The following is a 25,822-nucleotide window of genomic DNA, read 5'->3' on the forward strand; positions in this document are numbered from 1 at the left end:
ACCGGGGGATCGGGCATCCCCCGGTGGGCCGGTCGCTCTGGTCACATGGTCTGCTAAGCGCGGCTGCGACAGAGGCGCACTCGGCAGACCATGGGGTATCTCCTGGGCCGGCCTGGGTGGAAAATCCCCAGGCCGATCTTTACCCGGAACCCACCCCTGTCTATGACTTCCCCTTCCACACACAGCTAAAAGTAATTTCCTGTAACCTTCCCCATCGTCTGCTATTATCCATTTACATGTTTCGACAGCAGACTGAGTTGATATTCAAAAGATCTCTCACCACTGAGCACCTAACTTTAGGTCCCTAAAATGGGGGTGGGTCAGATTGAGGAAGGTAAATTAGGTGCTCATTGCTGATTTCCAGTAGTGAGAGGTTAATATTCAAACCAAAAAGTCTATGTACTATAAGTTAGCCAGATAAGGCTAATTTGGGCTAACTTACCAGGGATATACAGAAGTATAGCTATGCTGCTGAATATCCCTGTCAGAATCGCTCTATGGCAGGTGTAACTTATCCGATTAACTTAATCGGATTCATCTGAATATTGCTATTTATTCCGCAAGGTTAGCCGGATAAGTAGTGCCGTCCTGATCTGGCCACTACCTATTCACTGGATATCCAGCTATCTGCTTAGCCGGATAAGTAGTGGCTGCTGAACGTTGCCAGATATTCAGCAGCTGCCACTTAGGCAGATTTAAGACCTACTAAGCCAGCTAAGTTGCATTTGACTATCAGCTTCTAGGTGCCTAACTTAAGTGCAAGAATAGCAGGTCGAAATTTAGGTGCCTCAGGAAAATTTTCAACTTAAAACTTCGTATCCTAAAGTCAACTAAAAATCCCCCTACCTTTAGGTGCTAAGATCTGGCTCTTTGAAAATTGACTTATTAACTATGCATAGACATTATTTGAATTGGGACATTACTTCTGAGAACTTCCTTTATTTACTAAGGGCAAATACACATTGATTTGGGATGACCACAGTTGCAGCTTATTTGCCGGTATGTTCCTATCTGAAGAGCTACAAACATTACTGTATAGATTAAACCACCTACTTATCACTGTTGGTGGAACTTCTAGTATCTAGTTCATCTGAAGGCTAATCATATTGGGGAGAATTTTCAAAGGGTTTAGCTTCCTAGCTTTGGGAATTAAGTACCTAAATCAGTCCCTTTGAAAAGTGAGTAGGGCTTACCACCTATATTTAGGATCCTAAAAATTGGGGTGCCACAGGGATGAAGTTACAACAGGGAAAAAAGTTAAAACCTTAGCATTGATTTTTAGCACTAGGCATCTACCTTAGGCTTCCAAATTTGACTAAAGATTCCCCTAATTTGCAGGCACTGAGTTTCACATTATTTATCTCCATAGAATCCAATCAAATCACTTCCTATAACATCTGTAATGCAGTGCTCCAGTAGTCCAGGAGAAAACTGGATCTTTGGCAGGTTGTGAGGCCTTTTATTGGACTGACATAAGACTTATCTAGACATAAGAAGAAGGGATGCTATGCTGTCTCAAAAGCTTGTGCATAATTCATTCACAATAAAATAAAAATTGAAAATCAATGAAAAATAACCACCATCTACTATTTCCATCAGAGCTACCTCATACTATAATGATCTGTCATCTTTATATCTAAAAGACTGGCGAGTTTTAAAACGCCTTGGAAGAGGACAATAAATATATTTTGATGATATCACAAGTAGCTTCTCCTAGAGCAGCGAGACAAAAAATATGACCGCACACAATGGGGCTATTCAAATGATCAAGAGATAACCAGACTTCTGCTTTGATAGGAAGTTTACCTCAAATTTGGCATAATTTTCACGCAAGATTTCAGGCCCAATTCACACCTGGAGAGATATTCAGATCTTACATATTGAAAATTATGTCAAATTTAAGATATTGTGTTCCTTTCTAGTCCAGTATGTCCTTATTACAGAAGTTTCATTTCTTCCCTTTGTTTCTCTCGAGACGTGACGAAACACTTAAGCTGGAATTTTAAATGCCCTGCGCGCGTAAAATCTGGGCTTTATGCGTGTGGACGGGCCTTGCGTGCGCCGAGCCAATTTTTGAAGGGGCCCAGCCACGCGTGTAAAGCCCGGTATGCGCACAAGTGCGGGCTTCTTCGAAGGGGCAGGCCGGGGGGCCGGGACAGCATCATTGATCGCTGTCCCAAAGACCCGGCAGCTGACACACGCAACTTACTTCAGCTCAGGAGCTGAAGTAAGTTGTGAAACAATGAAAAAAAAAAAAGAAGAAAGGTAGGGTTTAGGGGGTGGGGAGGAGAGGAGAGGGGAAGGAGAAGGGAGGTTAGGTAGGGGGAGAGGGAATTGGGGAAGGCAGGAATGTGTCGCCGTGTGGAAATTGCAGAAGTCCCCTCCCCCCTTGCGTGCGCCGCCCGCACGTATGCACGCAGATTATAAAATCTGGTGCGCCTGTGCATGCGGCCCACGGATTTTCCACCATGCGCGCGCCAGCGCACTCATGGTAGAAAATCGGTGCGTTCATGTGTGCGTGCGCACATGGCGCCCGCAAAGTGGAAAATCTACCCCTTAGCTCCTGATTTTAAAAAGCATTTACATGTATAAAACTGGGTGCGCTTTTGAAAATTGCTACAATATAGGCCATTGAATTGTCCGCAGAAGTGCACTTTACACATGTAAATCCTTTTGAAAATTCATAGATGGTAACATTCAAAAGGGCACGCGGGTGCACACTGACACTTGTGCGTCAGCGCCTGTCCAGGGACATGGCCATTTTATAACTTGCACACACATATGTGCGCCCAATTTTAAATGGGCATGAACCTAGCTGTGCAAATCCCGTTTCTATTGTGTACATCAGGGTATTTTATAACAGGTGGGCATCCATGCCATTGCCAGTTTCACTAGTTTGTCCACCAGTTTTCCCAGTTAGAAGCTGGGTTTTCCAAACCTCCCTAGTTTAATAGCCTGCACTCCCCTCAGTTACCCCAGACCCTTAAAACCCCTTGGCAGCTTTTTTATTTTTAAACCTATACCTCCTCCATAGCAGAAGTAAACCTATGTGGCAGTGGACCTGAGCGCGCACCGGGGGTGTAAGTATTTACGTGCACATCTCTTGGCCGCATCCTAACATGTTCATGCCCCACCCAGACCGCACCCCTTTTTGACTGGAGTTAGATGTGCGCACTGTGGGAGATACGCATGCATTCAGGCGGCTTTTAAAATCCGGTCGACTCACTAGCCCGATTTGTGAGCACGTCCCCTAACTGATGTGCATGCCGGGCTTTCAAAATTCACCTGCTGGATGAGTCACAATTGCTCACTTATTTTGACCCTTTTTAAAGGTTTCAGACTTTGGGTTTATTTAATGAAACTGAACTTTGTTTGTAGGCTGATTGCACAACATGCAGAGAGACATAAATCTAGGAAATGCAATAAAGCCCTCAGGAATAGAGATGTGAATTGGAACCTGAATCTGTTCTGATTCCGTTTCCGATTCACATCATGTTTTTTTTTTGTCCGACCCGATGGTTTTTTTTTTTTTTTATCAGCTGCGCCCGAGCCGATAAACAAAAACCCCACCCCGACCCTTTAAAACTAATCCCTTAGCTTCCCCCACCCTCCCGACCCCCCAAAACACTTTTTACAGGTACCTGGTGGTCCAGTGGGGGTCCCGGGAGTGATCTCCCGCTCTCGGGCCATCGGCTGCCACTAATAAAAATGGTGCCGATGGCCTTTGCCCTTACCATGTGACAGGGTATCCGTGCCATTGGCAGGCCCCTGTCACATGGAGGGAGCACTGGATGGCCGGCGCCATCTTTAAAAATGGCGCGGGTCATCCAGTGCTCCTACCATGTGACAGGGGCCGGCCAATGGCACGGATACCCTGTCACATGGTAAGGGCAAAGGGCCATCGGCGCCATTTTGATTAGTGGCAGCCAACAGCCCGGGAGTGGGAGATCGCTCCTGGGACCCCCACTGGACCACCTGTAAAAAGTTTTTTGGGAGGTCGGGAGGGTGGGGGAAGCTAAGGGATTAGTTTTAAAGGGTCGGGGTGGTTTTAGGGGTTATTTTTGTGTGTTGTTTTTCCCGCCCTCCCCCAAAATGATAAAAGAACCCCCACGAACAATTTTGTGGGGTTTTCCTATCGGTTTCGGGGAGCCCCCTATTTCTGACGATTTTGAAAATATCGTACGATATTTTCAATCGTCAGAAGCCCGATTCACATCCCTACTCAGGAATGATCCATTGTGATGCCTCCCCTGGTGCTGTTTTAGCCAATGATTCAGTCCACTTACCTACACTGCCCAGAGTTGTCCTTTTCTAAAAACTATCCTGCTCTAAAAATGAATAGCAAATAATTAATATAGAATCATTCAACATGACAGCAGATAAAGACCATAAGGCCCATCCAGTCTGCCAATCCATATCTCCTGCTCAGCTTTAATGTCCCTTTCTTTCTCTTGGTCATCTTCTGCATTTGTCCCATTCTTTCTTGAATTCTACTACCCTGATCTTCACCACCTCCACAAAGAGGACTTTTCTGTAAAGGAATATTTCCTTAGATTACTTCAGAGTTTATCCCTTTTCACCCTCATCCTTGAAGCCTGTTTCTTGTGCATTTACTCCTCAGAGGTATTTACTTGTCTCTATCATATCTCTCCTTTTCTCTGTCATATTCTTTATGATGAAGACTGTTGACCATTTTAGTAGTTGCTCTGTAGATCTACTCTATTTGATTTATATCCTTTAGAAGGTGCAATCTCCAGAATTGTACAGAGTACTCCAAAATAAGTCTCACCAGAGACTTGCACAGAGGCAATAGCACCTCTCTCTTCCTGCTAGCTATTCTTTTCCCTATGTACCCAAGCATCCTTCTGGCTTTTGCCATCATCCTGTCTACGTGTTTGGCCAACTCAGATCATAAGACATTATCATCCCCAGATCCCACTCTTGTTTTGTGCACCGAACTTCACCCTATACTGTACTGCTCCCTTGGTTTTTTTGCAGCCCAAATGTATGACCCTGTACTTTTTAGCATTAAATTTTAGCTGCCAGACCCTAGACCATTCCCCAAGCTTCACTAGAACCCTTCTTCTTTTCCACACCCTCCAGGATGTCTCCCCCATTGCAGGCAAACCTTTCCCAATATTGCACAAGGGCTCTAACAACAATGCTGACGAGAACCAGACTGAGGACTGACCCCCTTTAGTACACCACTGATAACTCCCCTTTCCTCGGAGAGGAAGGGTAGTGCATTGTTCTGACACTCCCCCATTTGGTAGGTATCTAAAGCTGAGTGGATTCAGTACGGTTAAAGAGTGCATAAGGCTCTTGTTCTTGCCTTCTGGATCTCTTCCTTGAAGGAGTGCATGGCTTGAGATGGGAGGACCTGGGATTTAGGAGGAGTTTGATACTTGAAGCAATTGCAAGGGGCTCTGAGTTGGAGTCTAAGAAGATTTCTTTGGAGGGGAAACCTATCCCAGGTTTCTGGCTCTTTTGGGAGTCACCCAGATCTGTGAGTTTGTGAAGAAGGGAATATACACTTTGGCGTGATCCAGGCTGAAGGGAGCGCGTGTTCTGCTGCTGAAGAGATTCTGCAGTAAGGAGCAGGGTAGCAGACATTTCTTCTGAACACTACTTTAGGTGGATTCTCAAGGAAGAAGTCACAGAAATGAAAAAGGATCTCAGTATTCTGTAAGGATTCTACCTTGCATTGTCGGAGAAGAGGAGAAATCACAAGCTGGATTTGGGAATCAATACAGGGAAGCTACAGCCTGGGAGGTCTCTAAAGAGCATCCTGAAAGGGGGCTGGGAGTCAGAGGAAGCCCCTCTGCTGACTGAGGAACTATATTGATGTGACCATCTGGATTTTTAAATGATCCACAGTTCTAAGGGATCTGAAGCAAGTTCCCCCCTTCGTCAAAAGAAGCCTGGAGCTCCATGGGGTAAATGATGGCCCTACAGCTCCCAGCTATGCCTGTGTGTCCTAGGAAAGCATGGACCAGGGGTTACAAATATATTTAGCAAGCTTATTAAGATATATTCTTGTACAAATGGTTTCTTCTGCATCTTGAAAAGCAGAGGTGCACAACCTTGGTGGTCCTCGAGGGCTGCAAACAGGTCTGGTGTTCAGGATCTCCACAATGAATAGCCATCAGGGGTATGCGATATAAGAACAGGACACTGTTTGCAGCGCTCGTGGACTCTCTGTTGTAGACTATTTCTAAGCTCATAGTCCTTTATTGCCACTAGGTGGTGCAAATTATCCACTTTCTAAGGTTAAAAACCCCCTACCAGGAATGTGACAAAATAGCAACAAAAAGATGAGTGTGTCTCTAAAGCAGAACACTAAAATGGCTTTTGTACACACTTTAGACAGACAGTATGACTTGAAAGTACCTTCTATTCCATCTGACTTCTGTGCAGCATTTTAAGCAAATCTAATACAGCACACTTACAGTTAATTGGTAAAAAGCATATTGGAAACATGGGAAGAAGCTACACAGGGATCAAGACTTTTCAGAGAAGGCCAGTGAGAACTGGTGAACTTTTAATAGTTCCTTAAAATGTGATGTGCATAAGATCAGGTGGCTGCGAGAAAGGCAGCACGTTCCAGAGTACAAGAGCAAGCAGAAGGTGTAGTAGTAAAAAGGAGCTTCTAGGGTTGAAGACAACTAAACTGGGAGAGAACGGAGATGACATGGAAAATAACAAACAGGCCGATACAGTACAGTGCGCTCCAAGCAGCACATTTTGCTTTCAGAAAGCGCCTACCCAAAGGTAGGCGCTAGTTTCTGCCGGCACCGGGAAAGTGCACAGAAAAGCAGTAAAAACTGCTTTTCTGTGCACTCTCCGACTTAATATCATGGCGATATTAAGTCGGAGGTCGCAAAAGTTTATAAAGTAAAAAAAAAATTGAAATGGGCCCGCGGCTGGCGGGTCGAAAACCGGATGCTCAATTTTGCCGGCGTCCGATTTACGAACCCGTGGCTGTCAGCGGGCTCGAGAACTGACGCGGGCAAAATTGAGCATCGGCTGTCAAACCCACTGACAGCCGTCGCTTCCGTCAAAAAAGAGGCGCTCTCCCGTGATTTTACTGTATCGGCCCGAAAGTGATGGAATTAGGATATGAGGGCTGGAGAAAGAATGATCAGCATGAAAGGTAAAATATAAGAATGTCGAAGGATGGGGAAAGGATGGAGGTGGTTCAGAGAAGGGCGACCAAAATTGTGTGGGGGGTCTGTGTCAGAAGACTTACGAGGAGAGGCTGAGGGATCCAAATATGTATACCCTACAAGAGAGGAGGTGCAGGGGAGATATGATACAGACCTTCAGTTACCTGAAAGGTTTTAATGATGCAAGAACTTTGAACCTTTTCTACTGGAAGAGAAACAGTAGAACTAGGGGGGGGGGGGGGGGTCATGAAATGAAACTCCAGGGGGAACAACTCAGAACCAACATCAGGAAATATTTCTTCATGGAGAGGGTGGTGGATGCCTGGAATGCTCTTCCAGAAGAGGTGACAAAGATGAAAACAATAAACTAATTCAAAAAGGTTTGGGATAAACACTGGATCCTTAAGGCTAGAGGTGGAAATGAAGAAAAGGGTGCACGGGGGTAACCTGCATGGAGCGGCAGCTGCTACCCCCTAACAGAAGGAATGGCCATTACAACCCTTAGCCAATTAGCTCTCGTGATTTTGACACAACTGCAGCAGTGCTCTCTCCTTTGATGGTGGGGATGGGGAATTGGATTCAGATGACAGCCAACGCTGTGTCCTGACTTTTATGGTCCGGTGTAATGATAAGCAGACATCAGGGGAAAAGCGCAGGACTGCTTCTACAGCCAATTCCAAAAGCAAAGCACGTTCAGGCAGCATTGTCTGAATTATCAGGAAGGCTGTTCACCCTGTGAAAATGTTGCTAACAGTAATTTTGTTATGGGTTTGATAGTTGCTTGGTTTTGATTGTTAATATTACTAACTTAACATAAGGCTTGGGAGATAACCTGCACAAAGCGGCAGGTTATCCCTCAAGTGGCCCAGCCACTCTGCCCAGCAAAGTAATAAACTTTGCTGGGCAGAGTGGCTGGGCCATTTGCTCTTTTTCTGCCATCATTACTATGTTACTATGAATTTAGCACAAGCTTGTCATAAGCGGCTCGTACAGTAAAATGTGCAGGACGGTGGATGCGAGTAGTGTGGCAGGCTGAGGGTCAGGGGTTGACCATGCTGAAGGAGTCGGAGAAAGAACAAGAAAGAATGAGGCCTGGCAAGCAAGGAATTTGAGAAGTGAAGTCTCGATAGGACAACGGCATGAACCAGAAATTTAGTAAAAGAACAGATAAAAAAGGAAGGAGCATAGCATTATTTAAAGAAGCAGGTTATGTCGGAGACAACATCAAGCAGGTGAAGAAGTCCACATTCTCAGCTTGCATGCTGGTGAGCATGGCTTGTCGAGGAGTTTGTAAACCTGAATGATTACAGGAGAAGGTAAAGCAGATAAAGGGAAGAAAGAAATGTCGTAATGCACACATGTAAGCAGAGAAAATTATGTAAAAAAAAAATGTGTAACTTCAAGGAGGATTCACTTGCTCTGCCTACACAAAAGGAATGAGTCATTTTTTTGTACCTACGCTATGGCTTCTATTTATAATATCCCTTCTAAATTCATGTTTTGATTTGTGGTCAGAGATATATGCTTATGGGAGGAATGCATGATGAATACATATTGGTTATTTGCCCAAGTTATTAATGATCCAGTCACTTTCTTAATACTCATGGAGAAGTTTGTGTAAAATGCAGAGAAAGGAGTGTTTGTGGAAAAGGTTACAGATTCAGATCTGAGAAAGTTTATTATACTGAATATTTTTCCTGGGCCGGTGATGGTCGTTAGCACACGTCTGATAACTAATTTCACTCCGCTACCTTCTTCTATTTGACATCCAATAAAGACACGTCATAGAAATTCTTCTGATGAAACATAATGCAGGGTGGTGTCTGAAATGGACTGGACTAAAACTGAGAACCAGGTAACAAGAGATCAGATGGAAAAAGAAAATCAAGGTTCAGATCCCACCTCAAAAGAAAACAGAATGAATGCAAATAAAAAAAAACAAAACCCATAGTGGTGCTTACTTGTTCTTGTCCGGGGCTGCTCGATTAGTTAACATTTGCATTTTCTTCCTTCTCATGTTACTTTCTTTCAGTGCACTGGTGTCCTGGGGAAACAGTCCTTCCATTAAGTCCATGGTTGTTTTCATTTTGGAGTCTGGATCTAGGATATCGCTCAGAGATTTGTCCTCGCTAATAATCTCCTTTGCCAGGTCTCGTGACTTCGTGTCCTCCAGAGCAGTTTTCTTCATCTTAACATAGGTGCTGCTATGGCCTTCAGAGCCAAGGCTGGCCGTTTCTAAATCTCGAGCTGTAGCTGGCTCCTTCAAAGTGCTCTCAAACTGAGTCCGATGCAGGTCAGGGCAGTTCTGGGGTTCCTCTGGAATGCTCTTTGACTGTTGTTGGAACTGACCTGATCCCGTATTCCTCAGCGGTGTTTCTGGGTTGAAGGACTTGGCCCAGCTGTTTTCTCTGGCAGTTGTGCATAAGTGTGGTTTCTCTTCCTTGGTACTAATCCCCTGGGAGAATCTACTGTTGGAATAAAATTAAAATAATAAAAATGGAGGGGGGTGATTATAAATCAGTAGCATCTAAATAATGAAATGGGAATCAAAGTCAATGTCAGAGCAGAAGAGCATACACATGGGTGTGAAAGACAGGGTTTAGGGCAAGAAGGAAGGGAACAGTTAGCAAACTTGGATTATTTTTCTTCAAGCTTTCCATTCAAGTTGAACCATAACATGGATCAACGAGGAGAGACATATGGAAGCATTAGTTATACATGCACAATGAATTATTAATAAAACAGAATAAAACCACCACCTTTCTCACTGGCAAAAGATATCAACAGTTATTTAATTACTAAAACAAAAATGCGTCAAAGAAATACTATTTCTTCCCCACACAGGCAATGTCCCTTGGAGGGTGCCAGTTATCGGAATGTTATCACATCGTTTACCATGATACATCAAATCTGGCAGTACTCAGAGCAAATAGCTATGTAGGGATAAGGACCTAGCCAGCTCGACACAAGGCCTCCAAACATCCTCTAGATAGATACCACTTTATCCAAAAATAAAGAAAATAAATACATCACAAGGAGAATCCCAGCTGTCAGAGTAAGTAAGTCACACTTTCACCCTGAAAAGGTTGCTTTGTATAATTAGGGGGGGTCATTAATAGATTAGAACTCTTGCAGATCTGCCTCCGAGTCTTCTAAGGTGCAATTTTCACAAGTGTGGAGGCAGGTGCAAGGCGTGCAGTTACTTGTACTCATGGATTTTGCACCCGTTCTCAAAGGGAATGGCCGCACGCACTTTCCCTTTGGAAACTGTTTGAGAAAGAAGGGCTCGGGAGATCTGTGCCTGCATTTTTTTGCAGGTACTTTTTCTGGTACAATCACCCTGCGGAGATTTGGCAACGCAAAACCACGCATGTTATTGCCTCCCCCAGTCTAAACCTGTCCCCCTGGGCCCGGCTCCATGAAAACACCAGTAAAACGATATGTGTTGTGGAACTCCATGTGGACTTTTATCCGCATACAGGGTGGGCAATGTTCAAATAATCCTGTGACCTATGTATGCAGTCATTTACATGGGGAAATGGCTTTTGCAAACTGCCATCGTAATTACTAAGCAGGGAAGTTGTTTTGGCTCCATTGCGGAAGGCTTCCATGGTCAGAATGATATTTCAGAGTCATGCAAAATACGGAACACTTTGCAGGGGGCAGCTGTGTTTTGTTCTAGCTGAAGTGCACTGAAATGAGATGAGGCTGAGATTCAAAAGCCATTTAAATGGATAACTGAAAAGATATCCATCTAAATGGCAAAACAGTGATATGACACTGTATGCGACTAGAATTTAGCAGCAAAAGTCAAAGAAGGAGGAGAGTTAGCCACACAACCCTTGCAGCTAACTCTAGTCATGCCGCTGACCTGTCCTAAAGTTAACTGTGAAGTAGCTGGATGCTAGCTAGCCAGATATTGGCCCCGATATTTACATCTCTTTAATAGGTTCTATCATTGTCCCTAGACAGAAAAAACATCTGTATTAAAAGCATAAAATTGCAGCAAGTATAATTTTAAGAACAAAATAAAAAGATATGCAAGCATTAATATAATCATACTTACAATGAGAAAATTATAACAAAAATTATTTACCCCTTTTCTTTCTCAGTATGGGGCAGTGTATCTTCTATTTCCAAAAGTGCAACTGAGTACTTTTTAGTCAAAATGGCATGGTTTATTTTATTGCAAGCAAGTTAGAGAAAATTACAAACTCATCAAATACTCAAAAGAAATGTGCAGAGGCCTAAAAAACTGGCACACCATGCCCCTTTGAATGAAAACCCATCTGGATCATTTCCAAACTGACAGCAAGCCTAACACATTATTGACCTGTATATTTGTGAAAAATATAATAAAACACCCCAACTACTTTATGGTTCCAATATTTCAATCAAAAGGGCATAAAACAACCAATTCAGTAGTCTTCCAGAGACTTATTGCTTGATGATACCCAAAAACTACTCAAAATGTTGGTGTTCATAGAAGTCGCCATGAGCTACTTTGCTCAGGGGACTCTTATCCTGTCTATAGAGGCAAAGTCCATAGAAAGAATTTACAGTTACAATTTTTACTTCCAGTTTTTTCAGAATTATCTTACCTTATTTTGGCCTCCGGTTCAAGTCCTGCAGATAGGTTTTCAACCACTTTCTCTGCTCTCTCTAACAGAGTTGGGGGAGGTTTTGGAAATTCGTCTGTGCGGTTTGGAAAAGCATTGCCTTCCGCTGAAAGGAGGAGAGGTGGAGGAGGGAATGGCAATTCTAAATTAGCCTCTGTAGCAGCGGGCTCTGGTTCTTTAACAAACACCTCGTCATCGTCATCTTCTTGGTTAACCAATGGAGGCGTTATCTGGATGCATGACTCCGATATCCGGAGGGAGATCTTCCTTTGAGGAGTATCTGGTTCAGAAGAACTGCTGCTTTGAGCTCCCAGGCTCTGCCATTGTGGGAAAAGCTTCAGCCCAGATATCTGAGACCTTGCAGAGCTCTTTGAGACACTATCTTCACTGGCTGACTGAGTCCACTTTAGCTTTGGTGGAGGAGGTCTTTGAGGTGGGGTGGACTTCTTCTGCCCTCCTTCAGCTATGTCTTCAAGAGAACCTCTCTCATGGTACTCCCGATCCACTGCCTTTGCTTTCATATCTTCATTGCAAACGGCATCCTTTTTGACAGGTGGTCTAGGGCGCTCTCCTGAAGCTGTAAGCTTTGAGGGCTGAGAGATGGAATAATGAATGGTAGAAGCAGGAAGGGCCGGTTCAGAAGTGCCAGGACCACAGGTGCTGGGGTTCTCCATCACTTCTATAGGCTGGTTACTCAGCTCGGTTACTTTGCTGTGGCTGAGGTTTCTGCCCTGTCTCTGCGTATGCGGAGCCCGTTGACTGTCATTCAGAGTGAACGCGTTGCCTGTTGTTGTTTTCTTCTCACCTTCACTGCTGTGATGGTTATAATAGGGATCTTGATGAAACAGGGACATTGCCTTCTCTATGTGACTCTTGTTAAATGACCTAAAATAAACAATTAATGAAACCATAATGTTCTAATGAAAAGAGATCAATAATTTTTTATTCTTACCAGAAAAACTTCCACCTAAGCAATCTTCATAGAACCCTAGAATGTGATATAGCCCATATAGCATACCCAATCTCCATACTTCCACTACCCTTTCTGTGAGGACATATTTCTTTCTTTTATCCCTCAGTCTAATGCCTTTAAGCCTAGAACAGGGGTAGGCAGCTCTGGTCCTGGAGTGCCACAAACAGGTTTGGTCTTCATGATACCCACAATGAATATGAATGAGATAGACTGGTATGCATTGCCTCCATTGTATGCAAATATATCTCATGCATTTTCATTGTGGAATTGCTTATCTCTAGTCTAGAACTTCCTTTCTATTTAAAAATGCTTACTTCTTATGTACTTATTTATGGCTTTGAGTTATCTGAATACCTGTATCATATCCTTTGTAATCATGGGAATTTAGGTCCTTAATTTTTTTTCACAGGGCTTTTAGTGCAGACTGCTCAACTTCTCTGGACTCTGCCTCTGCTGTGTGCGCCTCTGGAGTTATAGCATCCAAAACCGGACAACAGTATTCCAAATGAGGACTTACCAATGATTTGTGTAGGAGCACGACTGCCTCCTTTATTGTACTGGTAATATCTCTCCCTATGCCCTCCAGCACTTATTTGGCTCTGGCTTGGCCCCTGCCTTGTTGCAGTGTTTTGAAACCTTGAGATCTTCAAACATGACCACCCCAAGGGCTCTCCTGTTTGGTGAACATCAGTATCTCATTCCCCATCCTTTACTTCCCCCTGGATTTCTATATCACAAGTGTATGACTACAATATTTTTGCAATGAATGTTAGCAGCCAAGCCATTTAATACTCTTTATTGTATTTATGTTATCAAGTGTCTGATCTGTAAATAGACAAACCTTGACATAGAAGATGTAGGAAGATAAAGACCATTTGGTCCACTCAGTCTGTCCTGGCTACCTCAGATTATTTCTGTGTGGGGTTTTTTCCCACATAATCTCCTAGTCACAGGACTAAATGCGTTGATGAACTCAAAGAATTATTTATTATTATTTATTTATGGCTTTCTTATACCGGTGTTCGAAGGTCATCACATCGGTTTACATGTAACAGGTGTAGAAGCAAAACATAAAATGGAAACTGTGCAGTACATAAAACGGAAAACAAGGCAAACTAATAGGGTAAAACTGGGTAAGGAGAAAATAGATAAATAACATTATAACACAGTAACATTATAAATATGTAATTTATAGCGTCAGTAAATATGTAATAATATGTAAATCTACAGTATATTAAGTTACATCCAGTTTTCCACCACAGTTTAATTGCCTCAGAAGAGCAGGATCAAGAGCCAAGCCCACCTGGTATCAAATTTGGCCAGAAAGAGAACACTAGCCACAATACTGTAATAGCATTTATAAAGTAAAGGCATTCAGACCATTCAGGCTATTAGGTAGTTATGTCTGTTACATAAAAAAACCCATAATGAATGTTAATTCATAAATACATGTAACCTCAAATGAAAAAAAACATATTTCTCAAGGGTAGGGTATGCGATTAACGGAGTTTGTCTATTGTGCATATTTCTGTAAAGAATTCTTTAATGAGCTGAAAATCAAACAGCATAACTGACCAGGCCAGGTAAATTCATTATTAATACAGTTCCTGCTAGTTTTTCCTTCTTTCTATTGGTTGAGAGGAAGCCCATACACCTCGAGTATTAAACTTGGATCACAGGGGATGGGTTTCTATTTTTTTTTAAGATTTAGCTTTGGCCTTTTCATTGGTAGCACAAGGTAAATTACCTACTGTATCTGAATGTATTTCCCCCTCCCTTAGGGGCTTACAATCTAAGAGGGTGATGTACTAAAGTGCAAAATTATTTTTGCAAAGGAGATTTTTGCATGAAAAGTAGTCCCAAACATCCACAAATGCACAAAACATTAAAATGTGGATGTTTTGTGTGAAGTCTTTCTTGAAAACCCCTTTTGTTAAAAATTTTGCGAGTAATCTTCCCAATAGTAAACTTTCACATGTAGTCTACTCCGTGCAAAAATGTATTCAAATTCTGCAGTCATGAGCTGCTGCGATGCAAAATCATGCAAAGCAGCTTACTGGTGGGGAATTTGGTAAAACAGGTGGTGAAAAAGATTTTGCAGGCCCGTATTCACAAAAACAAAATCAAACCAAAAAAACCTACCCCTCAAAGAAGTGCAGGTTTTTTCTGCATCTAGCCTGCATTACATGAACTAGTGCATGGATTTAAAGGGGCTGTACGACTTTAAAAGAGTCATGCGGCCTGTCTGCCCTCTCTCAGTAGTAAAAAAAAACAACCCATGGTGGTACAAATGGCCACCCATCCCTAACCTCTTAGGTGGGAAAAAAAAGTTTCAAAGCCACAGGGCTTATTAAACCTTGTCCCCAAAACTCCACCCTATGTCCCCCTCAAAATAGTTAGTCTGCATAGTTAGTCTGCATGAGATTAGCTGGTCAGCGGGCGCCATTTTGGAAAATGGGGCAGATAGGGCAGGAGCAAATGGGCATCACTCCTGCACCCCGAAAATTCCTCACACACACACACCCCCCCCCCACTATCAGGTAAGATTGGGGGGGGGGGCTAGGATGATAACTATTTTGGGAGAAGCAAGGGGTGGGGTTTAATAAACCCCATGGCATTGAAACCTTTTTGTTCTGCTAAGGGCTTGGGAGGAGGGCAGGCCACTAGCACCCTGATGGAGTTTTTACTACTGGCGTGGCAGAGAGGGGGCAAATGGGTCATTTGGCCATTTAAAACAGTGCATCCCCTTTAGAACATGGCGCACTATCAGGGGCTGTCAGCCTGAAAAAATTGTTTCATGTATCGCCACACCTGGAAACATGCAAAGATCCCGACCATGGAAATGCATGGAACATTTCACACAAAACTTTGCTATGGATGCATTCGAGCTCATTTGCATCCATAGCAAAATTCTGCAAAATGGCTGCTAACCTGTTATAAATGCTACTAGTTAGTAGTACATACGCCTTTAAGTTTGTGTCCGAGACAATGGAGGGCAAAACAACTTGACCAAGGTCACAAGGAGGTGCCAGCAGGATTTGATCCTTTACTTCCCTGGCTGCTAGCTTGCTCCTCTAATCACTAGGCTACGCCTTTACTTCAAACCAAAAGCCACAAAGATTAGCATACTTATTCTAAACCATTGTTCAAAAGCTAATGACAAGTTGAGGAAAAATATTAAAATTATAGTGACCTCTTCTAATGGTGTTAATAGTGTATCTTTTGCTCATGAGAAAAATGTATTTTCAATTGATTTGAAATCTCATTTTGATGATTATCACTATGTAAACTGATTTGATTTTCCAAGGACACAGACGTGCCCCTGATTTGATCTAAGAATGCGAGTATATTGCAGATGTGGGCAAAATCTAACTATAGTTAAGCCCTAGGACACATTAGTTAAAGGTGTTCTCCTTGGTTACATATTACTTCAAGATTCTGGGTCACCGTGAGATGCAATAATATAGCAGAAACACCCAAGACATTTCATACCTGTGCAGCTGCTATTTTAAAAAAGATAGAAGCAAATAAAAAACCCACCTGGCACCTGTGCCATCAAAGCTGAAAGGATCCCTTGCTATATTGCCAAACTCGTTAATATCTCTTCCCATTAACAAGGCCTGAAAAGCAAGAAAAAAAACCAAAACAGATGAGTTGCTATTGAAGGCAACAGAAAACTATTGACATTTCTTATCAAAGGGTCACGAAAGCACCTGGCCTACTGCACAAAGGTATTTCATTAAATTGGATTTACACAGAAGAATGTTTTAAATAAATAGTGCCCGCTTTTTATGATTTATTTGAATGGCAGTGATGTGTGTGTGTATTAATATTATTTTGTAATTATTTTAGTTTTATTTTGTCTCTTTTTAGATTGTGCGTGTTAATATAATCTTCCTAGGACTGCGGATAGGCGGGACATAAATGTTTTAAATATATAAATAACATATGTGTGTGCATATACTGGACCCATAACAAAAGGAGTAAGTCAACACCTTTCTGCATCCATTAATCAGGCTTGAAACTTTCAAAACAATTTCAAACAGAAATAAATACCACTGAGGCTCTTTTGTCTACAGCAGTGGCTCCCAAACCAGTCCCCTCAGGTAACCCTTAACTGGAGCGACTTCACATTATGCCTCATGCATTGAATATGCATGAGGCATATAAGAAAATTATTCCTTACCTGCTAATTTTCGTTCCTGTAGTACCATGGTGGACGGGGGACATAACCCACCGTCTGGACTGATCCTGGTACGTACAGGGAACTGCATAGAACTGAGTACATCTCACGCACATTCATTGCAGATATTCTGAAAACCCCACCCCGACTGGGGAACCCCCCCGAGGACACTGATCTCCAGTTTGTACAGCGCTGTCGGGATCGGCAGTCAAACCGAGGTCAATCTGCAAAGCCATTTACCTAGGCAGATTGCCCTGTCGGAAAATTTTGCCCCCCTCTGCCCAACTGAACTTACACGCGGTCTTCCACAGCAGGCGTGTTTTTGGCCGGATTGTGGAGAGGTGCTCCTGGGGAGGAGGGGCTGCGTTCGGGTCAGAGGAGGAGGAAAACAACATATATGCCATTTGATTTCAAAAATACACTTTCTAATTCACCCCTCCCCCCCCCCCCGCAGGTCGCCTGCACAAACAGCTTCTGTAAATTACCCAGGGCCTCCGAGGGTACTTTCTTTGCACTGGTTAATTTTTCGAGGGAAACTTCCTAACTACAAAGTAGATGTGCATGGTTGGCTCAAAATTGCCGTCCCCTCCCCAAAACACTGAGGTACCTGCTATGAGTGCAGATATTGCTTAAAATGATGTTTGCTTAAGTAATGCATGTATCGCACCTAAACTGAAACTACTTCAGGCTAAACATCAACGTCTGGTCCAAGGACAAGCCCAGCACCAAAGATCCAAGGAAGTGGTGTAAGAAACACATTCCTTAATCTTTTGCTGGCAATCTGAAAAACGACAGAGAGGTCCATATTCAGCCACTGCATGGCTGTGCTTGTCAGCAGGATAAACTTTACCGGCTAACTAGTGCTATACGTTCAGCGGTGCAACTGCGCCGCTGAATATACCCAGCTATCTTAAAGTTAGCTGGATACATTAAACTGGCTAACTAGGACAGCCCTAGGGCCCGACCACAGTTGGCCGAAAATCGAGTTAGCTGATTAACTTGTCCGGCGAACTCAACTCCTCCCTGATCCCCCTCCATTTCCCGTCCATGAGTTATCCATCTAAAAGACAGCAGGATACGTTTAATATCTGCTAATCTTTCTATGGCAATTTTGTGTTTTGTCTCCTTTTTTTTCTGCTTGTTACTCTAGCATCCCTGTCCCTGGGCAGCCTGATCAGACCTGGAGCTTTAAGAATGAATTCAGAGAAGTGCCCATTGTTCCCAGCAATCTGACAGCTCAGGGGCCAAAGCTGTTGCAGACCTTGCAAAAAGACCTGTGAGTCCTAATAAGCCTGTGTTCCAGATGTTAAGTGACGTTAAAGTGCCTCATGTCGTACCTAGCACTGAGCATCTGAAGTATTGTCCAAGTGCATGCTGTCCTGCTGCGAAGAAGGAAGATTAACTGTGTAACCAGACCTGGACGGGATGTATGGCATGGATTATGCCTTACCCCAAATAGTAAGGGGGGAATATGTAGTCACTGGCTGGATTGCAAAGTTAGCCAGCTAAAGGGACATTTAGTAATGCAGCTACACTATTGAATGTAGCTGGCTGTCTTAAAGATAGCTGGCTAACTTTATGACAGCTCTTTGGCATGATTGGACTCCTTCCAGAGATTCCATGGACTGCCCCATTATCCAGCTAAATTTTGGCTGGATAATGAGATAGCTGGCTAAATTTTAGCCAGATGTGCCCAAAATATTCAAAAGTTGGCGAACTGCCTCTGACGATGGACCCCCCCCCCCCCCCTATGTGTTTGTAACTGGATTCCCAGTTGCATAGCCCACATCCCTGCAGTGTGCAAGTCAGATCCTGTAAATAAATAATTATTGAGACTCATCACTGCAGAGGCCCCAAACTGACATCCCCCTATTACTCTACTCTACTGGGACACAGTCTATCAAATCAACAAAATATGCTTACAGTTCACAAAAGAGCCTTCCTGCTCCCAGGGGTGTGGGCAAGATGAGACACCTTCCAATAGGCAAGTTCTCATTATTCATCTGGAGACCGCTTCACTTAAAGTTGGTGCCTGTGGAAGGGCGAGGACACCCTAGGCGGGGAGGTCATCACCTGATCTCTTTCTCTCTCTCTCTCTCCACATGACAAATGACCCTAGCTCCTCAGTGAAACACCTATCCAGAAATGGAAAAAGCCTTCCAGCTCCGTAACTCACCCGCGCCACTGCTCATCTCATCCGTCCTTTCAAATCTGCCGCCCTTACAGGCTTCTCTGCCGCCCCCTGCCCACTTCCGGCAACCTAGGCCACTACCTGCCCCACCTAAAGCTTCCGCTGGCCCTGCTTAAAGTGCACTCTCTTTCCACTAATCCTGGAAATCGAAATTCTGTAATCCAGACTGAGCTAAGGATCTCCCCCACGACACCATCGTTCCCTGCCTCAGCCGGATCACAGCCTGATTTTCCGTCACAAAGCATCAGTGTTCTTTCCCAAGTGTCGGTCAAGCTCCGACACGACAGGAGGGCTTGAGATTTTTGTCCGTGCTTTTATTGCTGCTGAATACTGTCTTGATTCAGAGAGTGAAGGGCAAGGCAGATTGGGCTGAAACAACTTAAACAAAGGAATCTGGGCTTAAAACAGATAAACTGTTCTTTTATGCTACCATCAATTTCCTACTAGTTCTAAACAAATTCCTCCTCCGACACACCAAGCTACTTACGTTCACCTAAAAAGCTTAAAAAATGAAGGATCATTAAGCATACTGCACTTTTTGCTTTTCTTCCCACTCCCTCCCTTTCTCGTGGCCCTTTGGCATGGCACTGGCACGATGTGCAATGTAAATATCCTTAAATTTCCTTGAGGCTATTTTTGAAAACACGTTTTCCGGTGTCTGGGGATTGGTTCTGGTTTATAATATGTCCCAAATGCAAACAAAACAAAATAAGGACAAGGAACCGCAATGGTGTGTGGTGACCCTCACAGTAAGTTATTCAGTAAATGCACACCATCACCTTCCCTTCCCCACACTCCTTGGCATAGTCCCTCCCCACCCCATAGCATAAGCACCTTCCCTTTTTTTCTCTCCCCCATAACCTTCTCAGCCCCTCCCCACCCTTCAGCCCTCTTCCATTACCCCATCTCCCACCCTAATCTAATACCCACCCTACTGCCAAGTCCCTGCTGTCTACTCCACATCACGGCTCACTTTCCGAGTCCCTGCTTGGTCCCCCATTCCCACTCTATTTCTCCCATCCAATTCCTGAGTCTCGGCTCCCCCAATCCCCATTTTTAACCTGCCCTTTGTCCCTGATTCCAAAGTCCCCATTCTTCCCTTATTCCCTCCCCCCACCCCCCTCCACCAAGGAAGGAAGAGGTGCTCGGCCAAACTGAGTCGTAGGTGCGGGCTGGGGTTAGGTGTGGCAAAGGGAAGCACATCTCCTGCATCATAGGCCCCTGCTATGGATAAAAACAGCATTCAGCGGGCCCGTGCCCTGGCGCCCTTCTGGTAGTGGTGCCAATCACCATGGCCATATTTGTTATAGGCCTGCTATGGCTCTGCTCCACTCCCTGGCATAGTCACCTTCCCTTCCCTCCCCCATCCCCAGCATAATCACCTTCCTTCCCTCGCCACTCCCTGGCATAGTCACCTTCCCTTCCCTCCCCCATCCCCAGCATAATCACCTTCCTTCCCTCGCCACTCCCTGGCATAGTCACCTTTCCTTCCCTCCTCCATCCTGGGATGATTCACACTACAGGACCCAATGCGGTGCCGACTTCAGAGGGAAGCTGGCAGAGGAAGAAGTAGCAGCATTGGGGTAAGTGCTATTCACCAACATCGCAAACTACACTACACACGCTCCTTTTTTTTTTTAACACAATCATGCCACAGTCCATTGGAAATATATCTTAACTAATCAGCAGAAATGTCCTTTGGTTTTTTAATTTCAGATGGAAAAGCTAAGGACCTGATTCACAATTCTGTGCCTACGGAGGGAAAAAAAAGGGTTAGTGAATCAGATCCCAGATGTATGTTTTTAATAATTTTAACAGAGGGGTCCCATGAGCAGCAGACAGTTCTCACATACTGCACGTGTAAAACAGAGCTTCCCAAACCTGTCCTGGCGACCCCACGGCGAGTCGGGTTTTCAGGATCTCGATAATGAATATGTGTACATTGGAGGCCTCCTATTCACAGTGGACTGGCTGTGGGGTGACCAGATCAAGTTGGGAAAACCCAGGCATAGGACATCTCTTACTGAACAGCAGAATCTCGGTTCACTTTTTTGCTGGATATGCAAAACATATAGGGGATTGGCAGGTTAGAGGATTCTTCTCACAGGCAGAGAATGGGAGCAAACCTCGTTTGGATCAAGTCAAGTATATGCAAAAAGCATGCACATTATTACTGGATGAGAAATTATGCAAGAAAGCCGCTCACTATAAATTATGGAGTGCCAGAAATGTTCCTACAGCATCCTTTGTTCTTTGCATTGAAAATATACACATCTAATAATAATGTAAAAAGAAGTGTTAGAGCTGATATTGCATCTGTCAGGAAAGATACTGGAGCCTTGTTGTTTATCTTGTTATGTTTATCAGTATTAATACCGACTATATCTGCACTGCAGTTCTCAAGACGGCAATGTGGTTGCCTTGCACTATGCAGCGTTTAGTATTGTGGTGGCAACAGTAATAATTATAATTATCTTATTAATTAAATACATTGCAATGCAAGTAGAGTAATCAGTATATGTACATACCTGCTTTTTCTTGTCCTCTGTTGGGGATGATCTGGATCTCACATGCAGAGTGACGGTCTGGTTTTCAGACCTATCAAGCAAGTCTTCGGCGGACATGGATTTTCCTGAACTCTTAGATGAGTGTTTCTCCAATGTCTGCTTCATTTTAATATACTGAGACTGGCTACGTGGTTCAGGATGAGCCGGCTGACAGCCTTTCGTAAACTCCATTTTAGATCTGTAATCTAAGCGTTTCTCTGTTCTCAGCTGACTTGCAGATGAACTGGTCCTACTTCTGCTCTCTTGATACTCTACTTTTTGTTCAAAGATGTCTGGATCAAAGAAACCTGTCAGCCCAGGAGGAAGGGTGGAAGAGACTCGGCCTACTTTAAATGGCTTGTCACCAGGCTCTCGCTGCCGGTATAGAAGACTTTGGTCCTGGAGGGAATTCATACTGGATGCAGAAGAAATGCTCTGGTTATCCAGCACACTGGTTTGAAAGTATGAACTCTGTGAACGCTCCCTCAAGAGTCCAGCCTCATGAGAAGAGGGCCGCCTCCCAGTTTTGCGTTCAATGTATTCTGCGAGTGCATTCTGCTGAAACTGCTTGAGCTCTGGCTTGGACAGATTAATGGTAGAGCAAGCCTTGCCCTCACTTTCAAACATCCTGCGCCTGTCTGCTACTGTGCTCTCTGGAAAGTTGAACCGGTTTCCTTTCTTCTGCAAGGGAAGGGGTGCAGCCTCACTGTCAGACATACCCACTTCGTTCATTTTGTCTGGCTCAGAGTAGGACCTTTTTTTCTGTTCAGCAGTTAGTCGCTTCCTGGCCCCTATACGGGCTATTTGGTGTGAAGTCGCTTGGCTCTCTTTGTTGGTGTGATCTGGGATGTTAATACTTGTCTCTGTAGGTGTAACATTGTGCCTCTCTTTTGGGGCATGAGGAGATACCAGTGTAGACTTCCCACCAACATGGGCTGATGCAGGCCTCTGCATACGCTTGTTTGGTTTGTTAAAAAATGGTGAATTGATGTCCAGATCTGGGCGCCTGAATGACGTGGCTCTTAGAACTTTGGACTGAGCATCTTTGATGCTGTTTCTGTAGGCCTTGTTGAACAGATTGTCCACAGTTGAACCTGGCCTATCTTGGGCATCATCTGCCCATTGGGTTTCTTGATCAAGATCATGTGTACTGTGACATGTGGTTTTGCTCCACTGGAGGTTAGGTGGTCTTCTCTGCATATCATTCTGTGGATATAAACCATGGGACTGCTCACTACTAATTTGGTGTTTTGCTACTGCTGCTGCTTGTGTCTCCACAGGATGACATTGAGCATTCTCAGGACTGACATCATCTGTCCTGCTGAAATGTTTCATAGGAGCCTTTACAGCATTCGACGTGCTCACTGACCTGACTCGTTCATGGTGTTGGGATTGCTCAAGGGAATTAAACCTGTTTCTTATGTCCTCAATGCTATTCAAAGAACTCCTGGCACTGGATAGCTGACCCAATCGGTTATGCACAGAATTGCAATTATAGCTGGGTCCTCCTGTGCTTTGGGACCTTTGACTATGTTGCTCACGTTGCTCAATTTGGCTAATCTTCTCCAGGACAGAACAGCGAGGCCTATTGGAATCTGTTTTATTATACTTAAGATCTTGGATACTTTGGGTGCTGCTAGAGCTCAGTCGACGCCTACCAAAATCATAAGTCTTTGTTTGTGAAGAGGAAGGCAGTTCCTCATGTTTTGGCTGTGTACTGTGGAGCTGCATTGTGCTACCTTCACCATCGTGTAGGCTGAAATTCTGTTGGTGCAAGTCATCGCAGTGATCTGAGACCTTTCCTCTCCGGTTTTCATCAGCTTTATTATTTAAAGACAGTTTAGCATTAGAATATATGTCCCTTGGCTGAGTATCTTTAGTCTCCAGGCTGTTTTGCCATCTGCTAGTGTCTGAGTAGTTCTGTAAGGATGACACGCCTTGCTTGATTTTACTGTTGCTCCACTGAATCTGTGACATAGAATCCCTTTCCCTCCAGAGAGGAGCCTCTCTGTCCCCCTGAGCATCACATTTCCAATGCTCTGCAGAGAGAGACTGTATCTGCCCTTCACTAGCAGTTCTCGTACGGGCCTTCGGGGCCTGAGAGGTGCACTCCAAATCCTGCATGTTGTTTGTGCTTTCTCTGTTGTGATGTATTGTATTGGAAGAAGAACCTGCTTTACCTTCCTCCCTTCTTGAAGAGCTCATGTTGACATCCGGGTCAGTTGCAAAGTGAAGCTTGTATGGAGCATACATGGTCGCTGCTTCCTGCTTTTGTTCTACGGTTGATTGAACATGATTGGCCTTATGGAAGATGACGGATCTATTTCCAGTTCTTTGGTTTCCATTCTCTTCAGTGTTAAGAGAGGTGGAAGCTGTCGCATTTTTTAAGGAGGCAGGAGGAGGAGCAGGAGGAACATACCCATTTTCTTTGGCCAGAGCCGGATAAAGCACCCCATTATTGTTTGCCAAAGGGAGCGGAGCCTGAGCAAAGTGAGGCTCAGGGGCAGGCACAGCATAGACGCCCGTCGGAAGCATGGGTTGCCCTGGCTGCGGTGCCTGGAAGTAGTTCCGCTTAGGCTGCGCTGTGGGACTGCTCTCAGGACTCCTTTCCAGAACTGTATGCAGTTGCCCGTCACCAAGCATGGATTTCAGCACCTGCCCCTGGCTGGAGGCGCCGGTAGCGACTGTCTGGTGCCAGGCCCCCTTGGGCTGGTGTCGGCAAGACCTGTTTTGTTCAAGGCTAGAAAAGGAGTTAAGCTTGTCACGATGTCCGATTGCGGCGTAGCTGTCACTACGAGCTGGGGGCATGGGAGGCTCCTTCTGCTGGCTTTCACTCTCTGAAGAACTTCTGCCTTGATGACCCCACGTGGGAACAGGAACACACCTGCTGGAGCCCGACAATCGACAATAGCTCTGGCCTTCCAGCTGGATTTTGGCATTGCACTTCTTAAGCAGAGAAGTAGAGCTGATTTCGTATTCTTCGGAGACCCCTCGCTGTGCATCGTAGACTGTTTTGATGTACCTGATGTCAGCCTGCTTCATGCCTTCCTGGGGGCTGCCTCTCGAGAGCATATTTTCAAGGGAGTAGGAACGTTCTTTGCAGAAGGAGGGAGGTGGGTACTCTGGAATGCTGGAGTTGGTGGAGAAGGAGCTATAAGCAGAATCCCTCTTGTTGTGAAGATGGGCAAGCTGGTCAATGCTGTTGGTGGATTTTGCTGGAGAAAGGTGGCAAGGGTGATATCCAGCAGGAGTATGGTCCAGGCTTTCCATGCTACCTCTGGAGCTGTACTGGTCTGGGCTCCTCCTCAGATATCCATGCTCATAGCCAGAGAGATCACTTGTAGAGGAGCTAGAGCAAGAAAAGAAAGAATAACCACCTTGTTAGGGGAGCTTGCATTAGCTTACAAATGAACTCACTGGCAACAATGTTTAGGTTTAGGACTGCATGAAGAACCATATTTGGACTTTAGTCTGTTCCCCATCTGCTGTCAACCATCAGTAGTGCAAATAACTACAGAAAATTATAAAAAAATAAAAATGTAGAGAGAAAGAAAGCGAGAATCATAATCATTTGTAAACCCTACCTAAGACACTCATCTAAAAAACATTAAAAATAAATAAATTACTAAGCCCCACTGTAAACAGTTTTGTTGGGGTAAAGAATTTGGCCTGTATGCATTTGATTTCTTTTCTTTTTATGGAGTTGAAGGCTGAGCTGGCAAGCTTCCTGGAAACTTGCTACATCAGAGACATTTTGTTTGCTGTGAGAAAACTAAACAGAGAAGACAAAAAAAAAAAGGATGGGGGGGGGGGGTGCGGGGGGAGAGAAAGAGCGATACTGATGCCGCTCCTTGAAGCCTCACAGGCATTGTCGCCATACAGCTCGATCACCTTTTCACAGAACAGATCCCGCCCCTCCACCCTGTACCCCCCAGGGGGGGTCCTACTGATATTCTCTCATTTGTTAGAAAAATAAAAAATGTTATTACAAGAGAAACACTTTTTTTCCAGGGGTATATCATGTGAAAAAAAAAAAAAAACGTCAGACAAAAAAAGTACCTGTGAATACTGGTAAGATGACTGCCGCCAAAAAAATGTTTGGTACAGCACTGTAATCGGGGATTTTTCTGACTGCCAAAATGCA

At 44.3% G+C, this 25,822-nt stretch overlaps 1 protein-coding gene across 5 annotated transcripts in view; it reads right to left on the minus strand.

The window, feature by feature from the left end:
- Positions 1-25,822, minus strand: part of SHROOM3 (shroom family member 3) — a 600,371-nt gene that overhangs the window by 18,149 nt on the left and 556,400 nt on the right. For 4 of the 5 annotated variants that reach the window (XM_029600527.1, XM_029600556.1, XM_029600565.1 and 1 more), the window contains 4 exons: positions 21,661-25,027; positions 16,299-16,378; positions 11,768-12,670; positions 9,128-9,634 (listed from right to left, as the gene is read on the minus strand). In XM_029600527.1, the coding sequence (XP_029456387.1) occupies positions 9,128-9,634; positions 11,768-12,670; positions 16,299-16,378; positions 21,661-25,027 (4,857 nt within the window). The remainder of the gene's footprint in view (positions 1-9,127; positions 9,635-11,767; positions 12,671-16,298; positions 16,379-21,660; positions 25,028-25,822) is intronic. The other variant, XM_029600537.1, reaches the window with a different exon arrangement.

This window comes from Rhinatrema bivittatum, chromosome 1 (genome assembly GCF_901001135.1).
Source record: "Rhinatrema bivittatum chromosome 1, aRhiBiv1.1, whole genome shotgun sequence".
Lineage (NCBI taxonomy): Eukaryota > Metazoa > Chordata > Amphibia > Gymnophiona > Rhinatrematidae > Rhinatrema > Rhinatrema bivittatum.